Source organism: Parasteatoda tepidariorum, chromosome 7 (assembly GCF_043381705.1).
Source record: "Parasteatoda tepidariorum isolate YZ-2023 chromosome 7, CAS_Ptep_4.0, whole genome shotgun sequence".
In the NCBI taxonomy this organism is placed as follows: Eukaryota; Metazoa; Arthropoda; class Arachnida; order Araneae; family Theridiidae; genus Parasteatoda; species Parasteatoda tepidariorum.
The window spans coordinates 6,664,027-6,685,188 of record NC_092210.1 but is presented as its reverse complement, the minus strand read 5'-3'; the positions used below and the strand labels follow the sequence as shown (position 1 = coordinate 6,685,188).

At 29.2% G+C, this 21,162-nt stretch overlaps 3 protein-coding genes across 5 annotated transcripts in view; 2 read left to right on the top strand and 1 right to left on the bottom strand.

Annotated features, from left to right (window-relative positions):
• The first annotated feature begins 1,794 nt into the window (after positions 1-1,794).
• Positions 1,795-10,105, top strand: LOC107455187 (U11/U12 small nuclear ribonucleoprotein 35 kDa protein). 2 transcript variants are annotated; one of them, XM_043039765.2, is made up of 5 exons: positions 1,795-2,076; positions 4,757-4,878; positions 5,987-6,085; positions 7,880-8,093; positions 9,691-10,105. In XM_043039765.2, exons 2-5 carry the CDS (start codon positions 4,768-4,770, stop codon positions 9,870-9,872), a joined length of 606 nt encoding a protein of 201 aa, XP_042895699.1. In that variant the 5' UTR covers positions 1,795-2,076; positions 4,757-4,767; the 3' UTR covers positions 9,873-10,105. The 2 variants fall into 2 exon arrangements, with proteins under 2 accessions (XP_042895699.1, XP_071039121.1); XM_071183020.1 differs by having other exon boundaries at positions 1,840-1,895.
• A 2,578-nt stretch (positions 10,106-12,683) lies between these two features.
• On the bottom strand, positions 12,684-13,502 carry LOC122268900 (uncharacterized). Its single transcript, XM_043039791.2, has one exon. It carries the CDS (start codon positions 13,500-13,502, stop codon positions 12,684-12,686), a length of 819 nt encoding a protein of 272 aa, XP_042895725.2.
• Positions 13,503-14,648: 1,146 nt separating this feature from the next.
• The window catches only part of LOC107455191 (nuclear receptor 2C2-associated protein), an 8,994-nt gene continuing 2,480 nt past the window's right edge, over positions 14,649-21,162 (top strand). Inside the window, exons 1-3 of one of the 2 annotated variants that reach the window (XM_071183019.1) lie at positions 14,649-14,834; positions 14,959-15,044; positions 18,097-18,184. In XM_071183019.1, coding sequence (XP_071039120.1) covers positions 15,010-15,044; positions 18,097-18,184 — 123 coding nt within the window. In that variant the 5' untranslated portion in view covers positions 14,649-14,834; positions 14,959-15,009. Of the gene's footprint in view, positions 14,835-14,925; positions 15,045-18,096; positions 18,185-21,162 lie in introns of those variants that run through there. The other variant, XM_043039767.2, reaches the window with a different exon arrangement.

Here is a 21,162-nt window from a genome sequence, read left to right as displayed (position 1 = left end):
TAAGTCTCCCCCCCCCCCCTNCCCCCCCCCCCCCCATCAATGGTCAGACGAAATAACGTCCTGTCCAATTTATTGATTTTCTAACAATTCTATGTCCATAATTAAGTGGATATAGCTAAAATTTGACAAAAATTTATTATTTTCTCTAAATTAACTGAATTAAAGAAGTACAAAACAGTCAAGAATAGGATAACTGATTGTTAACTTTATCATCTAGCTGCGAAAAATTCATATCCTTACTGACATTAGGGTGGCATTCAGCTAAAGTTTCGCAATTAAGATGGCTCAATTATACCAATCAGAAACCCGTACTTTTGTAAACGTATCGCATTTTGCGATATGTGAAAAAAAAAGGCTTTTGTTTAGCCAAATTTTTTCATCGTAATTGCGAAAATTTAGCTGAATTCCGCCCTAATATCCCATATTCCCCTTAATACTAACCTATAATATTCAAACTCGATAAGGGATTATTTTATAATAAGCTATACTACCAAAGTAAAGGAAAAAATTATAGACATATTAGAGGACCCACATTGTGGCACAAAATTTAAGTACGTGGGTATATATTTTTAAGTGCGTATAATAGTGTTAAAATGGAGATATTGTTGCTCATACATACTTGCATGTATTTATAAGACCACATAGCTCCCCTTAATACTGACCTATAAACTTCAAACTCAGTCAGCTATTATTTTATGGGTCTCTATCTTTTAAGGAATTGGTAACTAATTTTGAACCATAGTTTCTACTACAGAATGGCAACAAGGAAATGANATAAGATAATATATTACCATATTAAAAGAAATTATTGTCGACAATTTAGGGTACCCACTATGTGGCACAGTTAGAAATTAGGGGGCTTATATAGGGGGACAAATATGGTTAAATTGTAAATACGCTGGAAATTACTTAATCTTGTTTTAAGTCAAACAGCCAAGTGTGACCGGTAGGGTAAAATGGTAGGAAGCAATAAATTCCTAATGCCGAGGATTCAGAGTTCGAACTCCGGACATGGTAAATATACATATGCAATAAAATATTCCTTTATTTAATATTCCTTCAATAAAATATTCCTTTATTTAAAATTATAATTTTTTTCTCTTCTAAGTGAAATAAAGAAATTGTTTCTTATGGGTTTTCTTAAGCGGAGATATGAGGCATATATATATGGCCGCTTAATATTTACCTGTAATATTCAAACTCGGTAAGGTACTATTTTATAACATGCTATAATACCATACCGAAGGAAATAATTATTGACATATTAGAGGACCCACTGTGTGCCCCTATATTTAAGTATGTATGTGTATTTTCCAAGTGCGTATGCCAATATTAAAAGCCAATTTGGTATTTTACCATTTTGCCGGTGCGGGTGATAAAGTTGCTAATGCAAACTTGTGTTCAAAATCCCTATGAGTGCAAGTAAATTCAAATTTTTTAAATACATAAGTAGATAAATTAGTCGAAATCACTTGCGCCTGTGAAATGGAAAAGTATCGGCAAGTATTTCAACACTTACATCCAACATAGCCACAAATCTCCTCTAATGACAAGAATATAATAGATATTCTTGATCTTGAGAGTATTGCAAATATTCTTATCAATTTCTGTTCAAGAAAAGTTAGATATTTTGGCAAACTTAGTTTCATAACTCCCTCTCACATTTTTTTCGCCATTTGTGATCAAATTTCGCCAACCAAGCCCTTGGCGATCATTTATATATGACCAACAAAGTATAGGGTTGATATAAAGTCCAGTATTCAAGATAGTGCGGTCACGCTTCGTTCCTAATATCCAAAAGTCGGGCAGACATAGACAGTTTAAAGCGGTTTGTGTAATTATGGGATTATTTTTGATTTTGAACTAGAAAAATAAAGAAATTATTCTAGCCCAATGTTTGTTGACTTAGATAAAATATAATATTTCTAAGATGTTATTGTTACTAATTTTTTATTAATGTAATTCTATAATGCTCAACATTTTCTTATTTAATGCATCAAATATTTTTAGAAAACATTTTTGTTTATAGTCTTGCATACACTTTCCTACAAAAATATTGGTCTTTTAATGTCTTACGTAAGTTTAACTTCGTCTTTATATATAAATAATTTGTTTTGGTATTGTTTCATAATCCATATTAGAAATTTCCTGTCCTGTTAAATTTGTTATATGAATTCAATTTTAACATAATTACTTTTGATTACAAATGAGCTATGATGTTTGAACTGATCAACATTTTCAAAATTATAAAGTTTTTGATTGTTTTATATAACAGGGTTCCCATTGGTCAGGGAAAACCAAAAATCAGGGAAAGTTGCACTTTTTTTTGCTAATACCTGGAAAATAACCAATCTTAAAATTGTCAGTAACAGTAAACTGTTTGAGATTCAACTTAAGTAATTCTAACTTTTATTACAATTATTTATTGTTAAAATTTCATGCTTAAGTCAAACTGAAATGTTTCCATCCTCATTTATTGTAATTTTTTTACTCAGAAAATTCAATACTTTGCATTACAAATGAAAAAAAATCAAAGTTTCCTGATGAAAAATTTCATGGTATAGATAAAATATAGTTTGGAATATAGTGCAATTGAAATTTACCTGATATACCTGGAAAAGTCAGGGAATTTTTTTTTCTGAAATTGGATGGGAACCCTGATATAATTTCTTTAGTATTTCACCACAGTTAACATCCGTACCTTTTTTATACTTTAAAAACTATTTTAATAACTGCTATTATTATTATGTTACAATTAAATAAATAGTTAACAAGTTCAAAAATTGAATTTGTTAGAATTAATGTGAAAAAAGTGGAGTAGTTAAGTGGTAAATAGGGGAGATTTCTGTATCCTGATCTGTTTCAGAATAATCGCCAAGTCTTGGCAACTTCCGGGCAGCGGCTCGCGAGAAACTAAGAAAAAGGGACCAACTTGAATTGTATAACTCGTAGCCACCCTCGGGAAAACATCTACATGTTTTTTTTTTTTTTAAATTTGCAAGTTTAAATTCTATTTGGCGATTGTAGTTGGTGCAACTGATCACGATACGGAAATATCCCCTGTTAATATTTTCCATAATATTTCATTATATTTTTATTAATACTGGTTGAACTGAATAAAACTGCTGGTTTGGGGATATTTCCATATTGTGATATCTCGCTCCTATGGCATAATTCCTATTCCATAATGTGATCTGTCCTCCCACTCGTCAGTCCTGGGTACTGAATTCAGTCTTGAGAAAAATAAATGAACTAATAAATTCTTTTAAAATATTACATTTTAATGATAACATTATTTTACAGCTATTGCAAAATGATCTAATAATGATGACACGCTGAAATAGTTGTGCATAGTGAAAAATGCTAAGCGTGCATAATGAAAAAGTCATCTTTGAAATTACAAAGAACTTTTATTGAAAGAATATTACTTAGCTTAAACATCATATAACTTTTTGAGGAAAAAAAAAAAGCATAATCCATGAGAATACTCTACTCTCACAACATAAAACAGCTATAGTCACTCCATACATTCATATAAGTGAAACCTCAGTTAAGGGGACACTGCTGGGAACGAAAAAATGATCTGACTCTCAGTTCTTCTTACTCAATCCTTGTTCCTTGAATTTCGTAGTCTGGCAGAATGGTCTCAAGACTTTTATTTATCTTCCTTTTGTCAGTCTCACTAAATCCTAATTCTTAAAGTCTTGACAAATGGAATTGGTTGAACTTCAACATCTGTTCATGAAAGCAAAATTTGTAAGATTGCTGAATCTATATTTGCTTGAGTTTTCTTTCCTCTCCCCCCAACCTATTGACATGCTGGCCAAAGTTAAATCAAGATTATTAAAAAGAAATTATAGTGCTAGTACAAAAATAAATATTACTGAAGTGAAAAATAGAGATATGAATGGTTTCAGGAAAAGTTAGTCCTTCAGTAATAGGTGAAAGGAGATATACAAGGTTAGCTGTTTTTTTTTGTTGTTTTGTTTGCTAATAAAAAACCCATAAAGTAAAAAAAGGAATTTCTTTAGAAGAACTAAACGAATGATCGATTTAATATGTAGTCTATTATCAAGGAAAGGTGCATTTTTGTGTCAATGGACTATAAATTTCTAAAAGTCCGGTAAACAATGCTAGACACTATTATTTGGTCAAAAACTAAGTTAAATCTTAAACTTTTTTTCGAGGGGCACCCATGGATGGTTGCGCCAACTACAGTAGCCTAGGTGCCAAATAGATTTTTAAATTTGCACAAAAGAAAAAACCACATAGATGTTTGCCTGGGGGTGGGTATGAGTTATACCTTTCTAGTTGGTCCCTTTCTGTGATGTTTTCTTTAGTTTCCTGCGGGCCTGCTACCAGGAAGTTGCGAAGATTCAGCAACTATTCTGCCACAGGTTGCTGTACGGAAATCTCCCCGCTGCTTTTATAGTAGTATTTTTACATAATTTATTTTATAGATTTATTGTACTACTCTGAATCGGGATTACTTATAAATGTAATATTTCATTAGCAAAAATAAAAATATTTGGCTATTTAGTTAGTTACATATTCAGCCAAAATATTCTCAGAGGACCTTTACTCCAAGTGCTTTTTTTTTAAAAAAAAAAACTGTTTATGATCACAATTGTGTGTCTTATAAATATATGACCAAATAACTGTAAATATGTTATTGTAATATGTTTGTTATTAGTTCTCTTTAATCAGCAAAGTAATTTTTAAAAAAAATTTGTATTTTTTTCTTTTTCATTGAAAGAATAATTCAGGATGAGTTCAACTTGGGAAGCTGTGCCCCGTTTTTACAATCCTTTAAAAGCCGGTAGTATTGATGGTACCGACAACATTCCTCATGATCATGGTGTTGTTCGAGCCATGCAAGTAAGATTTCTCCTTATTATGTTCATCTATTTTTTTAATTTCCGTACTTTAACACAATTATATACCTATTGAGTGTTATTATAATTGTAATCTTGCAATTCTTTGTTGATAATTAAAGTTTATATTGACTTTTAACACAAATAGAAATCACGAAAATTTAGTCATCACGCTGGACCAGTACAGGGTTGCCCCAGCACCGGTTGAACTGGTAAAACACAGATAATGAAAAAGTCACAAAAAAAACTTGGAAAATACAGGAAATTTCCAATTTTTTTCTTAAAAACCTGGAAACTGTAGGATTTTTTTCCTTTTATAAAAAGCTGATGTTTTATTTTCTTTTAAAAAGAGCTGAGCTAAACATCGAATAAAATCGAGTGTAATTATAGCTCACATTGCGAAAGAAGAAAAAGTAGCTATGTCAGCATATTTAATTTTTTTTTGTTTAAAAATTGAGAACAATTTTTGTTTCTAGCTTTTCCTTTTTTAAAAACATTTGTTTTTATAAACCATTTTATTATTATGCGACAATTAAGAGGGCTTCTATTAGACGTTCTTCTTCTTTTTTTTTATAACAAAAATACAGAAATTGGAAGCTGAGATGTTTAGCCTTAAAACTTTCAAAACGCAAGATCGATTTTTATTTTTTCTTGTTTGCTTTTGTATATAATCTTTTTTATGGGTGTTTTTATGATAGCACTGTATTTTTATTTATTATGACGTTTTATGGATAACTTTTTTTCTGAAAAATATTATTTTTGGTATTGAAGTTTTGTTTTAAGAATAAAGAGAATATTTTTTCTATTTCCCTTTTTCTTTTTTCAATTTTACGACTTTAGTTATTTTAGTAGTAAGTAGTGGTTCCCCAAATTTTTTTTATTTCTTTTAAATAGTTCTAACTATTTTAATATCTAGTTTTCTTTGTCATGTTAAATTTTTCTAATGATTTCAATATCTAATTGTCTTTGTTATTTCAAATATTAACAATTCTAAATTATCAAAATTTAATGAGTTGAACTGAGGGACTATCCACAAGTATATAAAAGTAATTGAAGGTTTCTTAAATGTTCTAACTTATTTCTTAATTTAAAAATTTCATTATATTTTTCAGGCAGAGTATAAACCAAACAAATTGGTTGTTGGCCATCCAAAAGCTACTGTATTTGTTGGAAGATTGAATCCTAAAACTGATGAAAGTACACTGAAAAGAGTTAGTAATGCTTTATTTTGCTTGAACTTTATTTTATGTATTTATGATATTGGGCAGCGTAAATTTTATCCCAAGGTTTAAAAGAATAACTGTGCATGGAAACATCGTCGTAGGACGACTTAATATGAAAATGGGTGAATAAAAAATGGTTTCCTAATTGCCCCAATCTTCTTAGAAAATGTAACCAATTTGCACGTAATTTCAACGGGAAAAAATCCTTGAAACGCTTCCATATTATAATTTATGGCCAATAATATTTACTTTACATATTTCAAGTAAAGATGCATTTTATGTTTAAAAATTCATTGCCTAAATTTTTGAAGACGTTATTTACATTAATTAAATAATAGTAGAATAATTTGCATAAATGAATTTACGCAAATAAATTAAAAAATGTAATTAAATAATTTTCATAAATATAAAAATTTAATTCTATTATTTCATTGTGTATTGGAATAAATTTTTTGCCAAGCTAAGCAGTCCTGCAACAACACTTTTTTTGCGATATATGGCCATTGCAGGTCAATGCTCCATAATTTCCTATGGCATAATTGTGACAAAAAATTAGGAGGCTTATTTCAAATCAATTTTTTCAAGGAAAACCACTTTATTTGCAGGTATGGTAAAATAAAGCTATATTTAATATCATACAATGCTCCTTAACCTAGAAATTTCATGTGTTGATCAAAATATCACGTAAAGTTTTATTTTTCACTCACTCTTTCAAAATTATAAATAAGTGAATTTTTATAATGTTAACTACTGTATGCCCCAGCTTAAAGTTGCCTTTTCAAACCCCCAAATTTTGCAAAAATCAGGGCACCAACTTCTACACCAGTGATAAAGTTGGGCTTTCATTGTTTGTGAGATATTGCTTTATAATCATTAAGATAGATATGAATAGCTCTGTATCACTTAACTCCTTTCAAAAACTGTTTTCAATATGTTATCAACAAAAAATTTTATATTTTCTCTTAACATAATTTCTTTATGTGTAAGGATTTTCTTAGAAATAATGCTTCAAATTGCGTTCAGAAAAAATTAAGAATGAAAAAGGTTAAGATAAGAGTATTTGAGAGTATTCCGTAAAGTAGAACACCATTAAAAACTCCAAAATTCTCTATAAAGCTTCAAATTTAAAGATTCTTGGACGTCGTCTGTGTCACATTCAATAATATTGACATTGATACGGATCCCACTCGGCAATATATTCTACTCCATCCTCATCTCCCACAAAAAATAGTTTTCACCAATCATCGAAAGAAATTTTAACTCCACGCTTTTTAAAAAATTTTAAATTAAAATAGAAAGTAAAATTTTCATATTTGATTTTTTTCAAAGGTTGATTTATACGCCCGAAGTACTAGAAATTTGCTACAATTCTTAGATAAATACCCAAATTAACTTATTACTTTGACATTACTGTTCAATATTACCAATACTTTACATTCTTTATCTCTATGTATGAAGGGCGCAGAGCAAATGCATGATAAGCCACATTTTCAAAATGTTCACAAGAGCATTTTTTTACGAAAAAAAAAAACAATTTAAATCTAGGTAGTATGTTTGTTTTTTTTTATCTAGGGGAAATTTTGGAAACTTAACTATCTGGAATTATTGATAAAAAAATGAACAATTTGATATGAAAATGAAACTTTTTTTAAAATGATTCTGTATTATCACTATATTGTAATAAAGCTTTCATATTTTAAAAATTGTTATAAATAAAATTGAAATGTTTAAGGTGAGCATTAAAAGTCAGTTTACATTGTTTTCTTTTATATTGTTTTCCAGATGTTTTCTCGGTGTGGCGATATTAAAAGGTTCAGGTTGATTCGTGATATAGTCACAGGTTTTTCAAAAGGCTATGGATTTATAGAATATTATGACAAATACGATGCTATTAAAGCCGTGAGAGACTTCGATCATACCATCGTTGATGACAAAGAAATTCTAGTGGATTTAGAGTGTGAAAGAGTACTTACTGGATGGATACCTCGCAGATTAGGTATATAGTTATTTATTCATTGATTTGATTTATTGCAACGCACAGATGATTGTGTTCTGAAAAAGTCCTGGTTTCCGAATTTTTCGCTCACTGCGATCCGGAAATCCAAGGTCAAGAAGTTTCAATAAATCATCGATCACATTTATGTATAAAATTTCTTGTATGTTTTATTTAAAAATATTAGAATTAAAATTTATACTTGGCATCTCTTTCGTTTGTAAATATTTTTTCTGGTAGAATAATAAATGTGATTAGAGATAGAAGTAAGCTTATACAAAATTGTTGATTTAAATTATACTTCATATAATTTATTTAGAATTTCATGTTGTGAAAATATCTAATAATAATAATTAAAATTAATAATTTAAATTTATAAGGACATTAATTTTTTGAAATGCGTCGTTAATGATTTTACTCAAGAAATTTTCAGGATTTTCGAGTTTGGCTCATAATTACCCTTGGCAACATCATTTAGAAAATTTTTATGAAAGCTCTATTTTTTTTTCTTTATGGATCTTTTTGTTCATTTTTTCTAGTGGATCTTCTACAACAGTTCTCGTTTGTCTTCTTTGTAGCATATTTTATACCCCCTATTTTAATTTTCACTGGCAATATTTGATGTTTAATTTAAAAAATTTTAAAAGCGTGGCCAAATCTAGCGTGACACCAAAAGTAAAACTTGCAAAAACTTTTTATTTTTCAAGAACTAGTAAAACTGTTTCCTAATTGCCATCTAAATCATTTGCAATGTAAAAATCAATATTAAAAATAAAATTTATCTATTAAAAAGTAAATAATGGTATGTAATCATGTAATTAGTTTTTGAGGAATAATTTGAAAATAACTAGAGCATTTGGAAATCCCATCTTTTGATGGTTCTTTTATCTGGGTAGTATTTTCCAGATTGCTACAGATTCCCACTTTTATATTTTGAAAGTTCCATTGTGGAAAGGTACTTTTATTCAGAAAAGTATGTTTTTATCTTTGTAAATCCAATAATTGTTCATTACTGTATTAAATTGCAGTATGCTCTCGATATCTCAAATACCTTGTTGCGTCAAAAAATTATTTTTTCCCTTGGAATTATATATCCACCTAATTTAAATTTGAATTGCTCTGTCGAAGGGTTTCTTCTCAAAACCGTGTTATGTCAAATTTTTTTCTGAAAAATCGCACTGTTAGTTTATTGTAAACCAATTTTTTCCCTTTTTAATGCATAATTTTCTTCATCCTCACCTTTTAAAAATAAAATTATCATTGTTGTATTTTTAGGCTTATAGTCAACTATCATTACATACATTATTTAGTAATTATTCTTATACATATTTTGTGACTACTTTTTAGAGTAATATTTTAAAGTATATCTTTCTATTTTTTAGAACATATATAGTTCTAAACTCGCAATTTTTAGGGCCCCTTCAACTTTGAGATATCAAGAGTTTACTGTATTATTGAGTGATAACACTAATTACGATTTTTTGTAGCTTTCTATAACCCATTTAGATTACAGGTTAAGTGAAACTCTTATCATTAATTCAAAACTGTGTATTGTTTTGCTGTGTTTTTTTAGTTTTTTATTTTCTGAACTTTTTTACAGGTGGAGGACTGAGTGGGAAAAAGGAGTCAGGTCAGCTGAGATTTGGTGGCAAAGAGCGTCCATTTAAGAAGCCAATTTTACCTTTCAACTTGCAAGATAAGAGAAAATATTCAGATAGACATTCATCAAGAGATTCATCTGATAGACATAGCTCCTACAGGAAAAACAAACATTATTATTAAATTCAAAGAACATTGAAGATGGTTTTGTTATTGAATGAGAAAGAAAATTAGGCTGCTATGTTTATTTTTCTATGGTTTAAATGAATTTATGAGGAAATGTGAAGGTAACTTCAGTGGTTACTTACTAAAAACGTCACAAAAATTGTGCCAAGCGTCACAAACATTTATTTCTAACTCTGGCCTCTTGAGTTTACCAAATCTGAAATAAAAAATAAAATGTATTTTGTAATAAATTTGTTGTTCAAATTTTTTTTTAAATCTTTCTTTTTTAGAAAACACTAATTTTTTAAACCCCTTTTGTGTCCATAGGTTGGAATTAAAATTTTGACTTGTTTCCAATTAGTTGAAGCTCTTTTGTTTCCAACTGGTTTCATTCCTGATCTCAACAAGTAGAGTTGGGCCAAATGAATCATCATATTTATTCGAATGAATAGAATTAGTTCCCTTGGATGATTTAAATGAGTGAGTGGTTCGATAATGAAATTTTATTTTATAATCGGCATTGAAGAACCAGTTAATGACTTTTTTGAGTTAACGACTGCTAATGTACAACTCCATAGTCTTGTAATTTTGAACCCAATCCAGAAGACAAGGGAACTCCTGAACCAAGTATTGGGAGAAATTGGCCTAGTATTGGGACTTCATGAAGGACTTTTTGATGGAACTAGCCCTCATTTGCATTACATGGAAAGGAAGACCCCAAAAACATCCCACGGTTAGCTTGACAGCTAGGGGACTCTAACCATTGATCCATCTACCACTGAGGATATTTTTAATTCAGCACTGTTCTTTGTGCAAGCCGGATGCGGAATTCGTATCGACCAGCTATCACTGGGAATCGTACCTGCTTCACCTCATTGGAAGACGAACGTTCTATCCCCTGATCCACCACGGCTCTCTTCTGTATGATGTGGGCAACGCGACAGATGCCTACTGGGTAACGGTAAGAGAGGAGCTAATCTGGCATTTCTGAGGCCAATGGGAAGTAGACTCAAATGCCAGCCATTAAAAAAAAAACATTCTGTTTCGAGAAGGGGGCTGATCAGCAGATTGTAGGCTCTGCATTAAGTTTACTGACGGTAGAGATTTTGTTGTTGTTTCCTGTTTCAATTGATTCTTCTTTTAAATGTTTCTGAATTGTTTTTCTTTTTTTCTGAAAATGCTTTTTTTTTTTTTAAAGACAAAAAAGGATTATTTTTACTTTTCTTTTTTAATTCTTTCTAAACTGAGCGTTTTTTTTTCTTGAGCTATACTTTTACTTTTGATTGTTCTAATATCACATTTTATCATCAAAAATTTTTACGTTTTTACACTTAGCATATCTGCAATAGTTTTGTGACTTAGCAATTATTGATTTTTTAAAAATCAAAAACGGCACATTAGACAAATTACAGTGAAACACTCAGTGTGCGCTAAAATAACGCCATGATAGGATAGTAATTCAAATCAAGTGACTCAGATCACAGATTCGAATCATGATTTTGAATAGTGATTCAAGTCAAGGAATTCAGATCATTGATACAAACCAAATGATTTGGATCAATGATTCGAATCAAATTCATTTGGATCAATGATTCAATGTGATTTAAATCATGTGATTTGTATCATTGTTGGAATAAAGTAATTCAGTTCACTTTTCGAATTGAGCGATTTCAGATCAGTGATGCAAATCTAATGATTTGAATCAATGATTCAAGTCATGTGATTCAGATCATTGCTAGAATAAGGTGAATCAGATCACTTTTCGAGTCAAACGATTTCAGATCAGTGCTTGGAATGGTGCGATTCAGATTAAAGATTCAAATCATGGGATTCTAATAACTGATAGTTATAAAGTGATTCAGATCACTGTTTTGAATAATGAGATTCTGATCCCTTATTCGAATCATGTCTCATTTGAATTATTGATTCTTATGATATAGATCGGATCACTAACTCGCATCATGCGACTTGGATCACTATTCAGATCAGTGACTCGAATCATGCTACTCGGATCATTGTTTCGAATTTTATGATTTGAATAACTGATTCTTATGAAGTGACTCGGATTGCCGATTCACTATTCGAATCAAGTGATTCAAATTAATGTTTTAAACCACTATTTAAATCATGTGATTCGAGTCAAATGTTTCAGATCACTGATTTGAATCATGTGATTTTGATCACTTTTTGAATCAAATAATTCAGATCAGTGATTCAAACCATGCGATTTGAATCACTTTTCAAGTCAAATGATTCGAATCATGCCATTTCGAATCATGTGATAAGTATAAGTGATTCAGATCACTGTCGCGAAGTAGTATATATATGCGGGTCCTGGGCCACTTTCTCACACTTTCTCGCGCACGTTTAATAAAATCGTATAATTCAAAGAAAATTGATTAAAAAGGATTGAAAAACTTAATTTTTTATTAAATATATATAAAATTATAAAAACACCTTTTTCTTCTATTTTGGTCCTAGCACTTCCTCACGCACACCTTGGCGCACGCTCGCGCACGAGTCTACTTGTTGATTTAATTGTTTTTATATTAAAGTATATATGTATTTTCCATCAATTAATCCTTCATAATAAAATACATAACCACCTTCATTTATTTCTTGAATTGCTTTGTCCGAAAGTTCTCCATGTTTCTTTTTTAGAAAATATTCTTTCACTTCATTTAGTTCCACAGTTATTTTCACAACTACACTATCGCCATACTTTGTTTTTATTTTTCTCAATGATATCAGTTTATATTTCCCCGGCTTTAAATCTTTCAATTTGAATATCGGGCTGTCGCTTCTGAGACTATTGAATTCTTCCATTTATTAAGAAACATTTTCATAATGTCCTAATGCTCTTGTGTGAATTCCATCTTCTAATATGTATCTCTTATCATCTGATGCTGATAGAGATTTTTTATTTACTTGAACCGAAAATATGTTATGTTTAGTACTTCTAATTAAATTCATTGTTCGAAAATGATCGCTTTTATTAAATAAGCATTCTTTATAATCTTCGAAGGAGATTCTATTTTTAACCACACATTTTTTCACACCTTTAGATTTTTTAATTACTTTTTCTGATACTTTTAAGGCATACATTTTTGCTCTTAGTCCAATAAACTCAGTCATTATTTTACCAGAGTTTTCATCTTTCATTTTACCCAATACCTTCTTATTTATTCTTTCAAGGCCATATATATTATTTTCTTTATAATCTGATGTATCAAAATAATTAATCATACCTTTCATGTCATTATAAAAATCTGAAGTCCTGATATCATAAATATAGCTGTCTGTATCTTGATATAATAATGTAATATTTTCATTATATTTAGGTTTCATAACATCATAATGAAAGTCGTACATTAGATATTTAGATAAATCTAAAATACTCATTCCAACATAAATAGGTTTATCAAAGAGGACTTTGTTTTTGTTCATATGAATAGCAACTAAATTCTCTTCAAAAATGGTTCTTCCTTTAAAATTTGGTTTAGCAATGAGTTTTTGAGCCTTCTTTGCATTACAACACAGTTTTATATCTACTCTTTTTCTAATATTTTCCATAGTTTTTCCAAATACAGAATTATTCATCAGCTTATAGAAATCTTTTTCAAATTCATTAGTTGCTTTAGTCCTCATTTCAGTATTTTTATCTATATATTTCTTTAACCAATCAGATTGATTAAATTTTAATACTCTATGCACTTTTTTAAGTTTTAATCCCATTTTCAAACATTGTTTTAAATTTCTATAATGAATTACATAATTCTCTTTATCATATAAAGTTGTTAATAATTTACTTTGTTTTGAACCATCAGGTATTCTATTCTCAGGTGCTAAAGGTAAGTCAGAATGTTTATCATGTAATTCTTTAGGATATTCTAAATCGACTTCTAGTATGTAACCTTTTTCAGATATGTCAGAGGTTTCTAAAANGAAATAAAAATAAATATTGTTCTGAAAGAAAGAATGTTTGTACTTTGTAAACTTCAAATATTTTTTATAACATATTGTTTCATCAGACAAATCAAGAAAGGAGATAATTTCTGTAACCACACAGCGTTGATGCCATAAGCAAGTGCTTGTCGGACACAGGTCGAGTCAGCCCTGCCAGTAGACAAGACGTGCCATTTCTATTATGAATGTATTATTACACTTTGAATTAGACTATTAGTGTTCCTTTTTATTTATGAATTAACATTTATTATATTACACTGGCACTAAAATTAAAATATGTTTTCCAGAAACCAATTATAATAAAAATAAAAATTATCCAGCAATTTTTTGTTTTGCGGACCATTTGGCGCCCCTTTGTGAGTAGCGCCCGGGGCATGATGACCCCCCTTGCCCACCCCTCACTACGCCACTGCTCTCCAGTGCCAACTTAAGGTGGAATGGACTATAGAAATAAGTAATACAGATTACTGATTTGAAACAATTGGTTCAAATCACTTATTCAAATTATGTGCTTCAGATCACTGTTTCAAATCATGGGATTCGAATCACTTTCTGAATCCAGTGATTCGTATCATGCTAGCTTACATTCATTATTGCTTACATTCAGTCAACCATTTGTAACGATGATATCGATAATACGTTAACCAATGAAATTTGTCTTAGAGGTTGTCTTTGGTAGTCTTGGTTTGGTTGTTTTGGATTTGTCTTTGGTAGAGGTTGCTAAGGCTTAAAAAAAAAAAAAAGGCGAATAATTGTAACAAAAGAGACATTTTTCTTGTAAATATTGATGTCTGTTTTCCAGAAGAAGTATATAGCCGGAAACGTTTCGTTGCATGCATCAATCATCAATCCAGAAATAAAAATAAATAACAGAGCGTGGAAGGCAGCTAAGATGATTTTAGTTTGAATCTTTTTAAAATATAATCAGTTTGCCATAGTTCTACCAATTATTCTCTAAAAACTATTGTAGTAGATTCTTCATCGTCATATGACGTGTTGTGGTTAAATCAATCATAGGTATGATATTTTTCATGATCAATGATTTCNAACTTGATGAATCGATTCACAAAAAAGAGTTGATTGAAATATCGATTCGTTCGTTTTTCGCACATCACTAGTGTTGTGGTTAAATCAATCACTTGTTGTGTTAACATCACATCATTTAAGATTACTTTTTTTTCTTTTTACAATGTCTCAATCACTTATCGATATTTGCAGTATAAGGTATTTTGATTGTGACTATTGTGGGCTATTATTTGCCTAAAAATCTTATTTAATGCTGTTATTATTATAATTCAGTTCTAAATTCATTTTTATATTATGATAGTAGGTAGTTGTTAATTTGCTTTTTTAGGGCGATTTTACTTTTTTATATATAAGTTGCATTTAATCAAATTATTTGTTTTACTCCTTTCCATTAAAGTTTAGTTATGAATCAATGATTCATTTACTTAGAGGCGTATCTATCGCCTAAATCTACTGGCTCCTTTCCTAAAATATTTATATTCTCTCTTTCTTTTTACAATACGAAAAAAAAAGAAGCAGTATTTGACTCTTTTGGTAATATTTCATAAAGTATTCAAAAGTATTTTCATTGTATTTAGATAAGGATAGCCTCTGGAAATGCGCAAATCCTTTGGTGTGATCATTATAAAAAGCAATTTCCAAAATAAACATTCTAAGCACATTAAATTGATCAAATAATGATAGTAATAAAGTAATAACAAAAAATATAAGCGTAAAAATTTATAATGAAAACGTGAAATAAAAAGAATCAAAACAAAGTAAAAACCTCTATTTTTTTTATTAAAATTACACAACAATAACTATATTTATTTTTTATTACAAATACATAGCTTGCCTAGTCAAGTATTACACAATAAATATGATAAAATTTGCGGTTTTTGGCACAGAAGCTACCTTTTGGTAATAATATCGGGTTTGGCGAAAATGGTCGACGGGATAATCCCAAAGTACGAAAATGGTCAAAGGGATAATCTCTAAGTACCACTACAATCTATCTTTGACGAAGGAGGTAATACATGTTTAACACTACCATAAGCAGCTTGTCAAATGACAAGACAATATTTCAGTGCAGTTTGTTTAACTCTCTTAATGGTTAACTATTAATAATTTTTTTTTGTACTGGACTCTCGTTCATCGAAACAGAAGCTCAAATCCAGCTGGCTGAAGACTCTCCGTGTAGTATATGGTCACTGGTGCTCGTTAAATCTGTCAAGTCGCAAAGTCCTCCATGTTCCCATAACTATAACCTCTGGGGGTACTGAATTGGAAATTAATCATTCTCTGTTTCAGGTCAAAATTACGTTAATGAATGGATTTATGAATGGGTCTGCCCTATGAAGGGGTGTGACAAAAGTCGAATTCTTGGCCATAGATTTCACCCTTGCCTTAATGGCCTACGTGGACAACAATCAAGCCTATAGTCAAAATGTAAATATTTGCCTCAACTTTGTTCAAAATTTAAATAAATACTAGTTTTGAAGCATGCTTGTTTCTCTTCAAGCAGAACTTATTATGTAACAGAACCAGTTGTACCTTTTTTTATTTTGAGTGACAACAAAAGCAAATATTTACTAAGAAAACCAAACAGTTTGAAGGCTTCCCTCAATTCTAGTTATGTATTTACATATTTATTCTCTGCAAAGGCTTATTATAGGAAGCGATGAGAAGTCTCAGAAAAGAAATGTTGAAAAATATAAAAAAAAGGCGGTAAAATTGATGATTGTAGTTTGTAATGGGTTATTTCTAATTCTACCAACCACTTTATATTTTAAAATGTCCTTCCAAGAAGAATTACTAACCTAAGTCATATAATATATTATTATACATGTTTTGTACGTATAAAATTACTTTTTTTTGAAAAGAACTTTTCAAAGTAGCACTATTTTAATAATACCTTTTCTCCTTGTGATGTTGAAAGTAAAGGCATTAAAAATGGGCTTTCATTGTTTCACCATTAAATCTTGACCATCTTATTTTGTAATTGACCCTTTTTGAAATTTATGATTGCTTATAATCTCTTATCATTGCTAAAATTTTTTGTTCTTCTATTGGTATCAAATAGTAATTGAAATGACAATTATAAGCAAAATATTTTTTATTGGGTCATTGTTTAAAATATGTCACTGCTTGATATATTATTTCTCTTATATATTTTTAAAAATTTATTTGTTTACACATTGCTAATTCTTCAAAACAATTCAAATAGTTTCAGGAATTCATCAGGTATCATTCCGTTTTCAGGAACCTGAAAAAATTGCTGTTATTGATACCCATATTTAATTAATTATCATAGATACTAGTGTTATTGTTTGTTGGTTCTTTTATATTAGACATTTAATATACAGGGTATCTGTGCACCTAGAAAGTCACGGTTTTGAACAAAATTTGTCATGAAATGTCATGATTTTAACTATTTAAAAAAAAAATCATGGAAAGTCATAGATTTAGGTCACTGAAAAATCTAATTTTTAAAATGGAATTTACCCCTCTCCCTGAATTTCATAGTGTTCTGATGTTCCGAATATCTGAATTTATAACAAAATCCCCACTCATAGTCATATTTTAATAAAATATAAAATGTTTTTATCTTGTTCTTTAAAAATTATGGTGTTCCTCCAAAATATGACGGAAAGAACATCATTTCTAGAATGTATTATCTTTTAAACTTCTGTGACTTCAGAATTCTTTATTTATTTATTGTTTGTTTATTTTATTTTATCAATATAAATTCTAGCTGAAGCAAGCCAGTCATTGGTGAATTTTTTAAATTCAAAAATGAGAATAGAAAAATCAGGAGTATTTCTTTTCTTTCCACTGAACAAGAAAAGTATCTTTAGAATATAATTCTGCATAAAAAAAATAATTTAATTTTGTATTTTTTCCCCAACTATTTAATTTCTTCAACTCTTTCTTTACTCTGTTTTTTAAATTTAAAATCTATAAATATGAAGATGCAGTGTAAAACAGTTTTGGTATTATAATGCATCTTTAAATTTATTGTTGTATTTTTGCCAGAGTAAATAGTAACTTCGTTAAGTCATGGATTTGAAAATCTAAAATGTAACAGATACTCTGAACATATTGATTTAGGTACTGTGTTAGTAAGTTTTTGATGACACAGCTTAAAAAATTTCCATTTTTTAATAAGTACCTAAATATACAATTTTTTGGTTATTTTAAAAATTATTTCAGTGCTTTTTGTTTAACTCTGAAATTTTTTAATGTTATATATATATTTTTTCTTTTTCAGAGTAAGTTCTGTCTTAAACAAGAGTAAAGAATATGGGAAACAGAATATGATCAATAATTGCGACGATACATCCTGGAACTCCGATCAAGTAATTATTTTTTTGGTATTAACTTTAACACGTACAGTTAGTCACTAAACCATTATATTTCTATGAGTTTTGTGGCTACTTTTGATAGCTTTTTTTGTTACCTATAATAAATTTTTTTTTGTTGCAAAAATAACATAATAAAATATGTAAAACACAGGGATGCATAAGATATAGTTGTGGGCCTAAAGTGGTCTGCTACAAAAGTCTTTTGTCTTTACCCTTGAGTTGTCTAAATGATTAAAATATCAAGGTTGCCATTCCACGGCAAAAACCTGAAAAATACAGGGAATTTAAAAATCACTAAAATAATAGGGAAAATGCAGGGAATTTTGATTTTTTTTTCTTCACAAACTAGGAAAATGCAGAGAATTTTGTTTCTTATTTTCGTCTTTTAAAAAATGGCGACTACTCAATGAGTAATCTGTGGGATATTTAAGCATGATATACCAGCTATTCTATTTAAATTAAAATAGCATTATTTAAATATTTTCAGCTATATCTTTTTTCTCTTAAGTTTTTCCAGCAATTAAAACTAGTATAGTTTGTCCTATAGCTCATGCAAGAGTAATTGTGTTTCATCTTAATGTAGTGTGCATAATATGTATAGGGAATTTTTTTTCCAGATTTGAGTGGTTACCTTGAATATAAACATAAAAAATCCCTTTTTTTTTACTGTGATATTCAGTTACTGTTTAAGTTTGAATGTTTCGTAAAGTATTATATCTATTTCATTTTGCTAATTTTTATGACAATGGTTCCAGCATTTGTGATAAAATGTAATTTTTTTACAAGTTTGTACAAACAATGTGAAAGAAAGAAATTTATCAGAATTTAAAGGATAATAAAAATAAGAAATAATGTAATCATAATCATTACATTTATCTGATCTACTGTATCAAACAAAATTAGCCGCATATTAAGATCACATTCATCCTGAGGACATTTGGTTTTATCCGATGATTTTTTGAATTTATCTGATCCGATGATGACCAGTATGCATAGCTGCCAACTCTACTGGATTTTACCAGTTTCTCCTGGTTTACTGCTTAATAAAAATTCTCCTGGTTTTTGTACACTTTAACAAATTTCCTAAAATTGAGTGTGTTTTATATATAAAAAAAAATTTAAATAAATTTTTAAAATTTGCTCAGATTATTGCTTGCTTGAATATTTAAATAGGTATTACTAGTATATAATGAAGCTATCCTCATTTTTAGAAACATTTTAAAACTTTTTTGTTCTAAAATATTCAGTTTATTTTTATTCAGAACTCCCTTTTTAAATTAATTAAAAATTCTTTTAACTATTTTAGATGAGTTAAATGACTATTACTGTTAAAAATTTGGGTAAACATAATACATAACATTTCAGGCATATTTAATGTCAATTGGAAATGGAAAATATTGCAGTTTTTCTATTTTGCTGACTATAAAAATCCCTAAAATTCCCTATGTGTAAAGCATTTAATACAATATGCAAAAATTATCATAAAATCCATATTATTTTGTAAAATGTAATGGATTTTTTCCCATCCATGTTGACAGCTATGAGAATATCTACACTTAGGAAAACGAAAGATTTTAATCCTGAAATTTGAAAATAAAAGCAGAATTAGTTTCCACATATCTTTTCAATTTACATATGACATTTGGATTAAATATAAACTGAAGTTTATTTTACAGAAGTGTCTTAAAATATTAGCCTATTGCTGAATTAATAATGATGAATTTTATGTTGAAAATTGTTTGAAGCTGTATAAAAGTTTTTTGTAGCTTTCAATATTTCATCAAATGTCAAAGATATATTTGAATATATTTTGAATTTATCCCTGACATTTAAATCATTCCATTTAGGCTTAATGCAAGTTAACCCCTCAACGATTGGTTAATTTTCAAGAAAATGGTCATAAAAGTGCCAATTTTTTTAATACACATATTTGATTAGTGCTGACATCTAGTTAAAATAAATTAACTATCTACAATTACCTTTAAAATATTCCGCTATTGCCATCTGGGGTGTAAAATGAGAAATAAAATGTTTCCTGGACAAAAGAAATGAATTAGTTTTATTCTTACTGGCGCGTTAATACTGAACACTCCAGCCCGGGAATATCACATGAGCGAGAAATAGAGGGCTAAACCTCACCCCGTCATTTTCACGAAAACGAGAAGGAAGGGGTTAATTAATGTAAGGATAAAAATTCGATAAAGAAAAAGAAAATGAAGGAAATAAAAATGAAAATATGACCACCGAAGCCGACGTCTTCAGGGGGTACCGGCCCCAGTAGCCATAAAAACAAAACCATTTCTAATTTAGGGAGAAGCGAATGCTTAAATTAATTCCCTCAGTACCCCGATGGTTTTGCATAGAAGTCCAGGAAAAAAATATGCAATATAAATAACAAATTAAGAAAAGAAACTCAAACAAAATCATCAGAAAAATAAAAACTCCCATATTCACAGGTCAGACATCAATTTCTCAAGCAAGCCGAATGAAAAGAAAATACTAAAACATAAAGAAAACAACGCCCTCCATTACAATGCGCAAATGAAGAAAGAAAGTGAAAAATGTCAAGAGAAAGAAATACGTAATAAATTAATAGAATGCTTAACTGGGGCTGCTCAGTTAAGACTTGAATTGCGCCCTGTTAAAAGAAAAAAATATAAAAACCTAGAATTCTTCAATCATTTTTTTAATTAAAAAATTAACATTACAAAAATTAAAAGGAAAATCATTATTAATCAAATTATTTAAAAAACAATTCACAACTTCCCAAAAACTTTCAACATTATTGCAAATATTTTTGATTCTAACCAATTGTGAAAAAACTAAATTTTTAAATATTTTATTACACAAATTAGTATTAAAGTTGCAGAAAAAAATAACTTTAAATTTAAAAGCTTTTCTTTTATCAAAGACACCAATTTTAATAAAGTTGTTAACAATATCAATTTTAAAATCTAAATATTCAACATTAA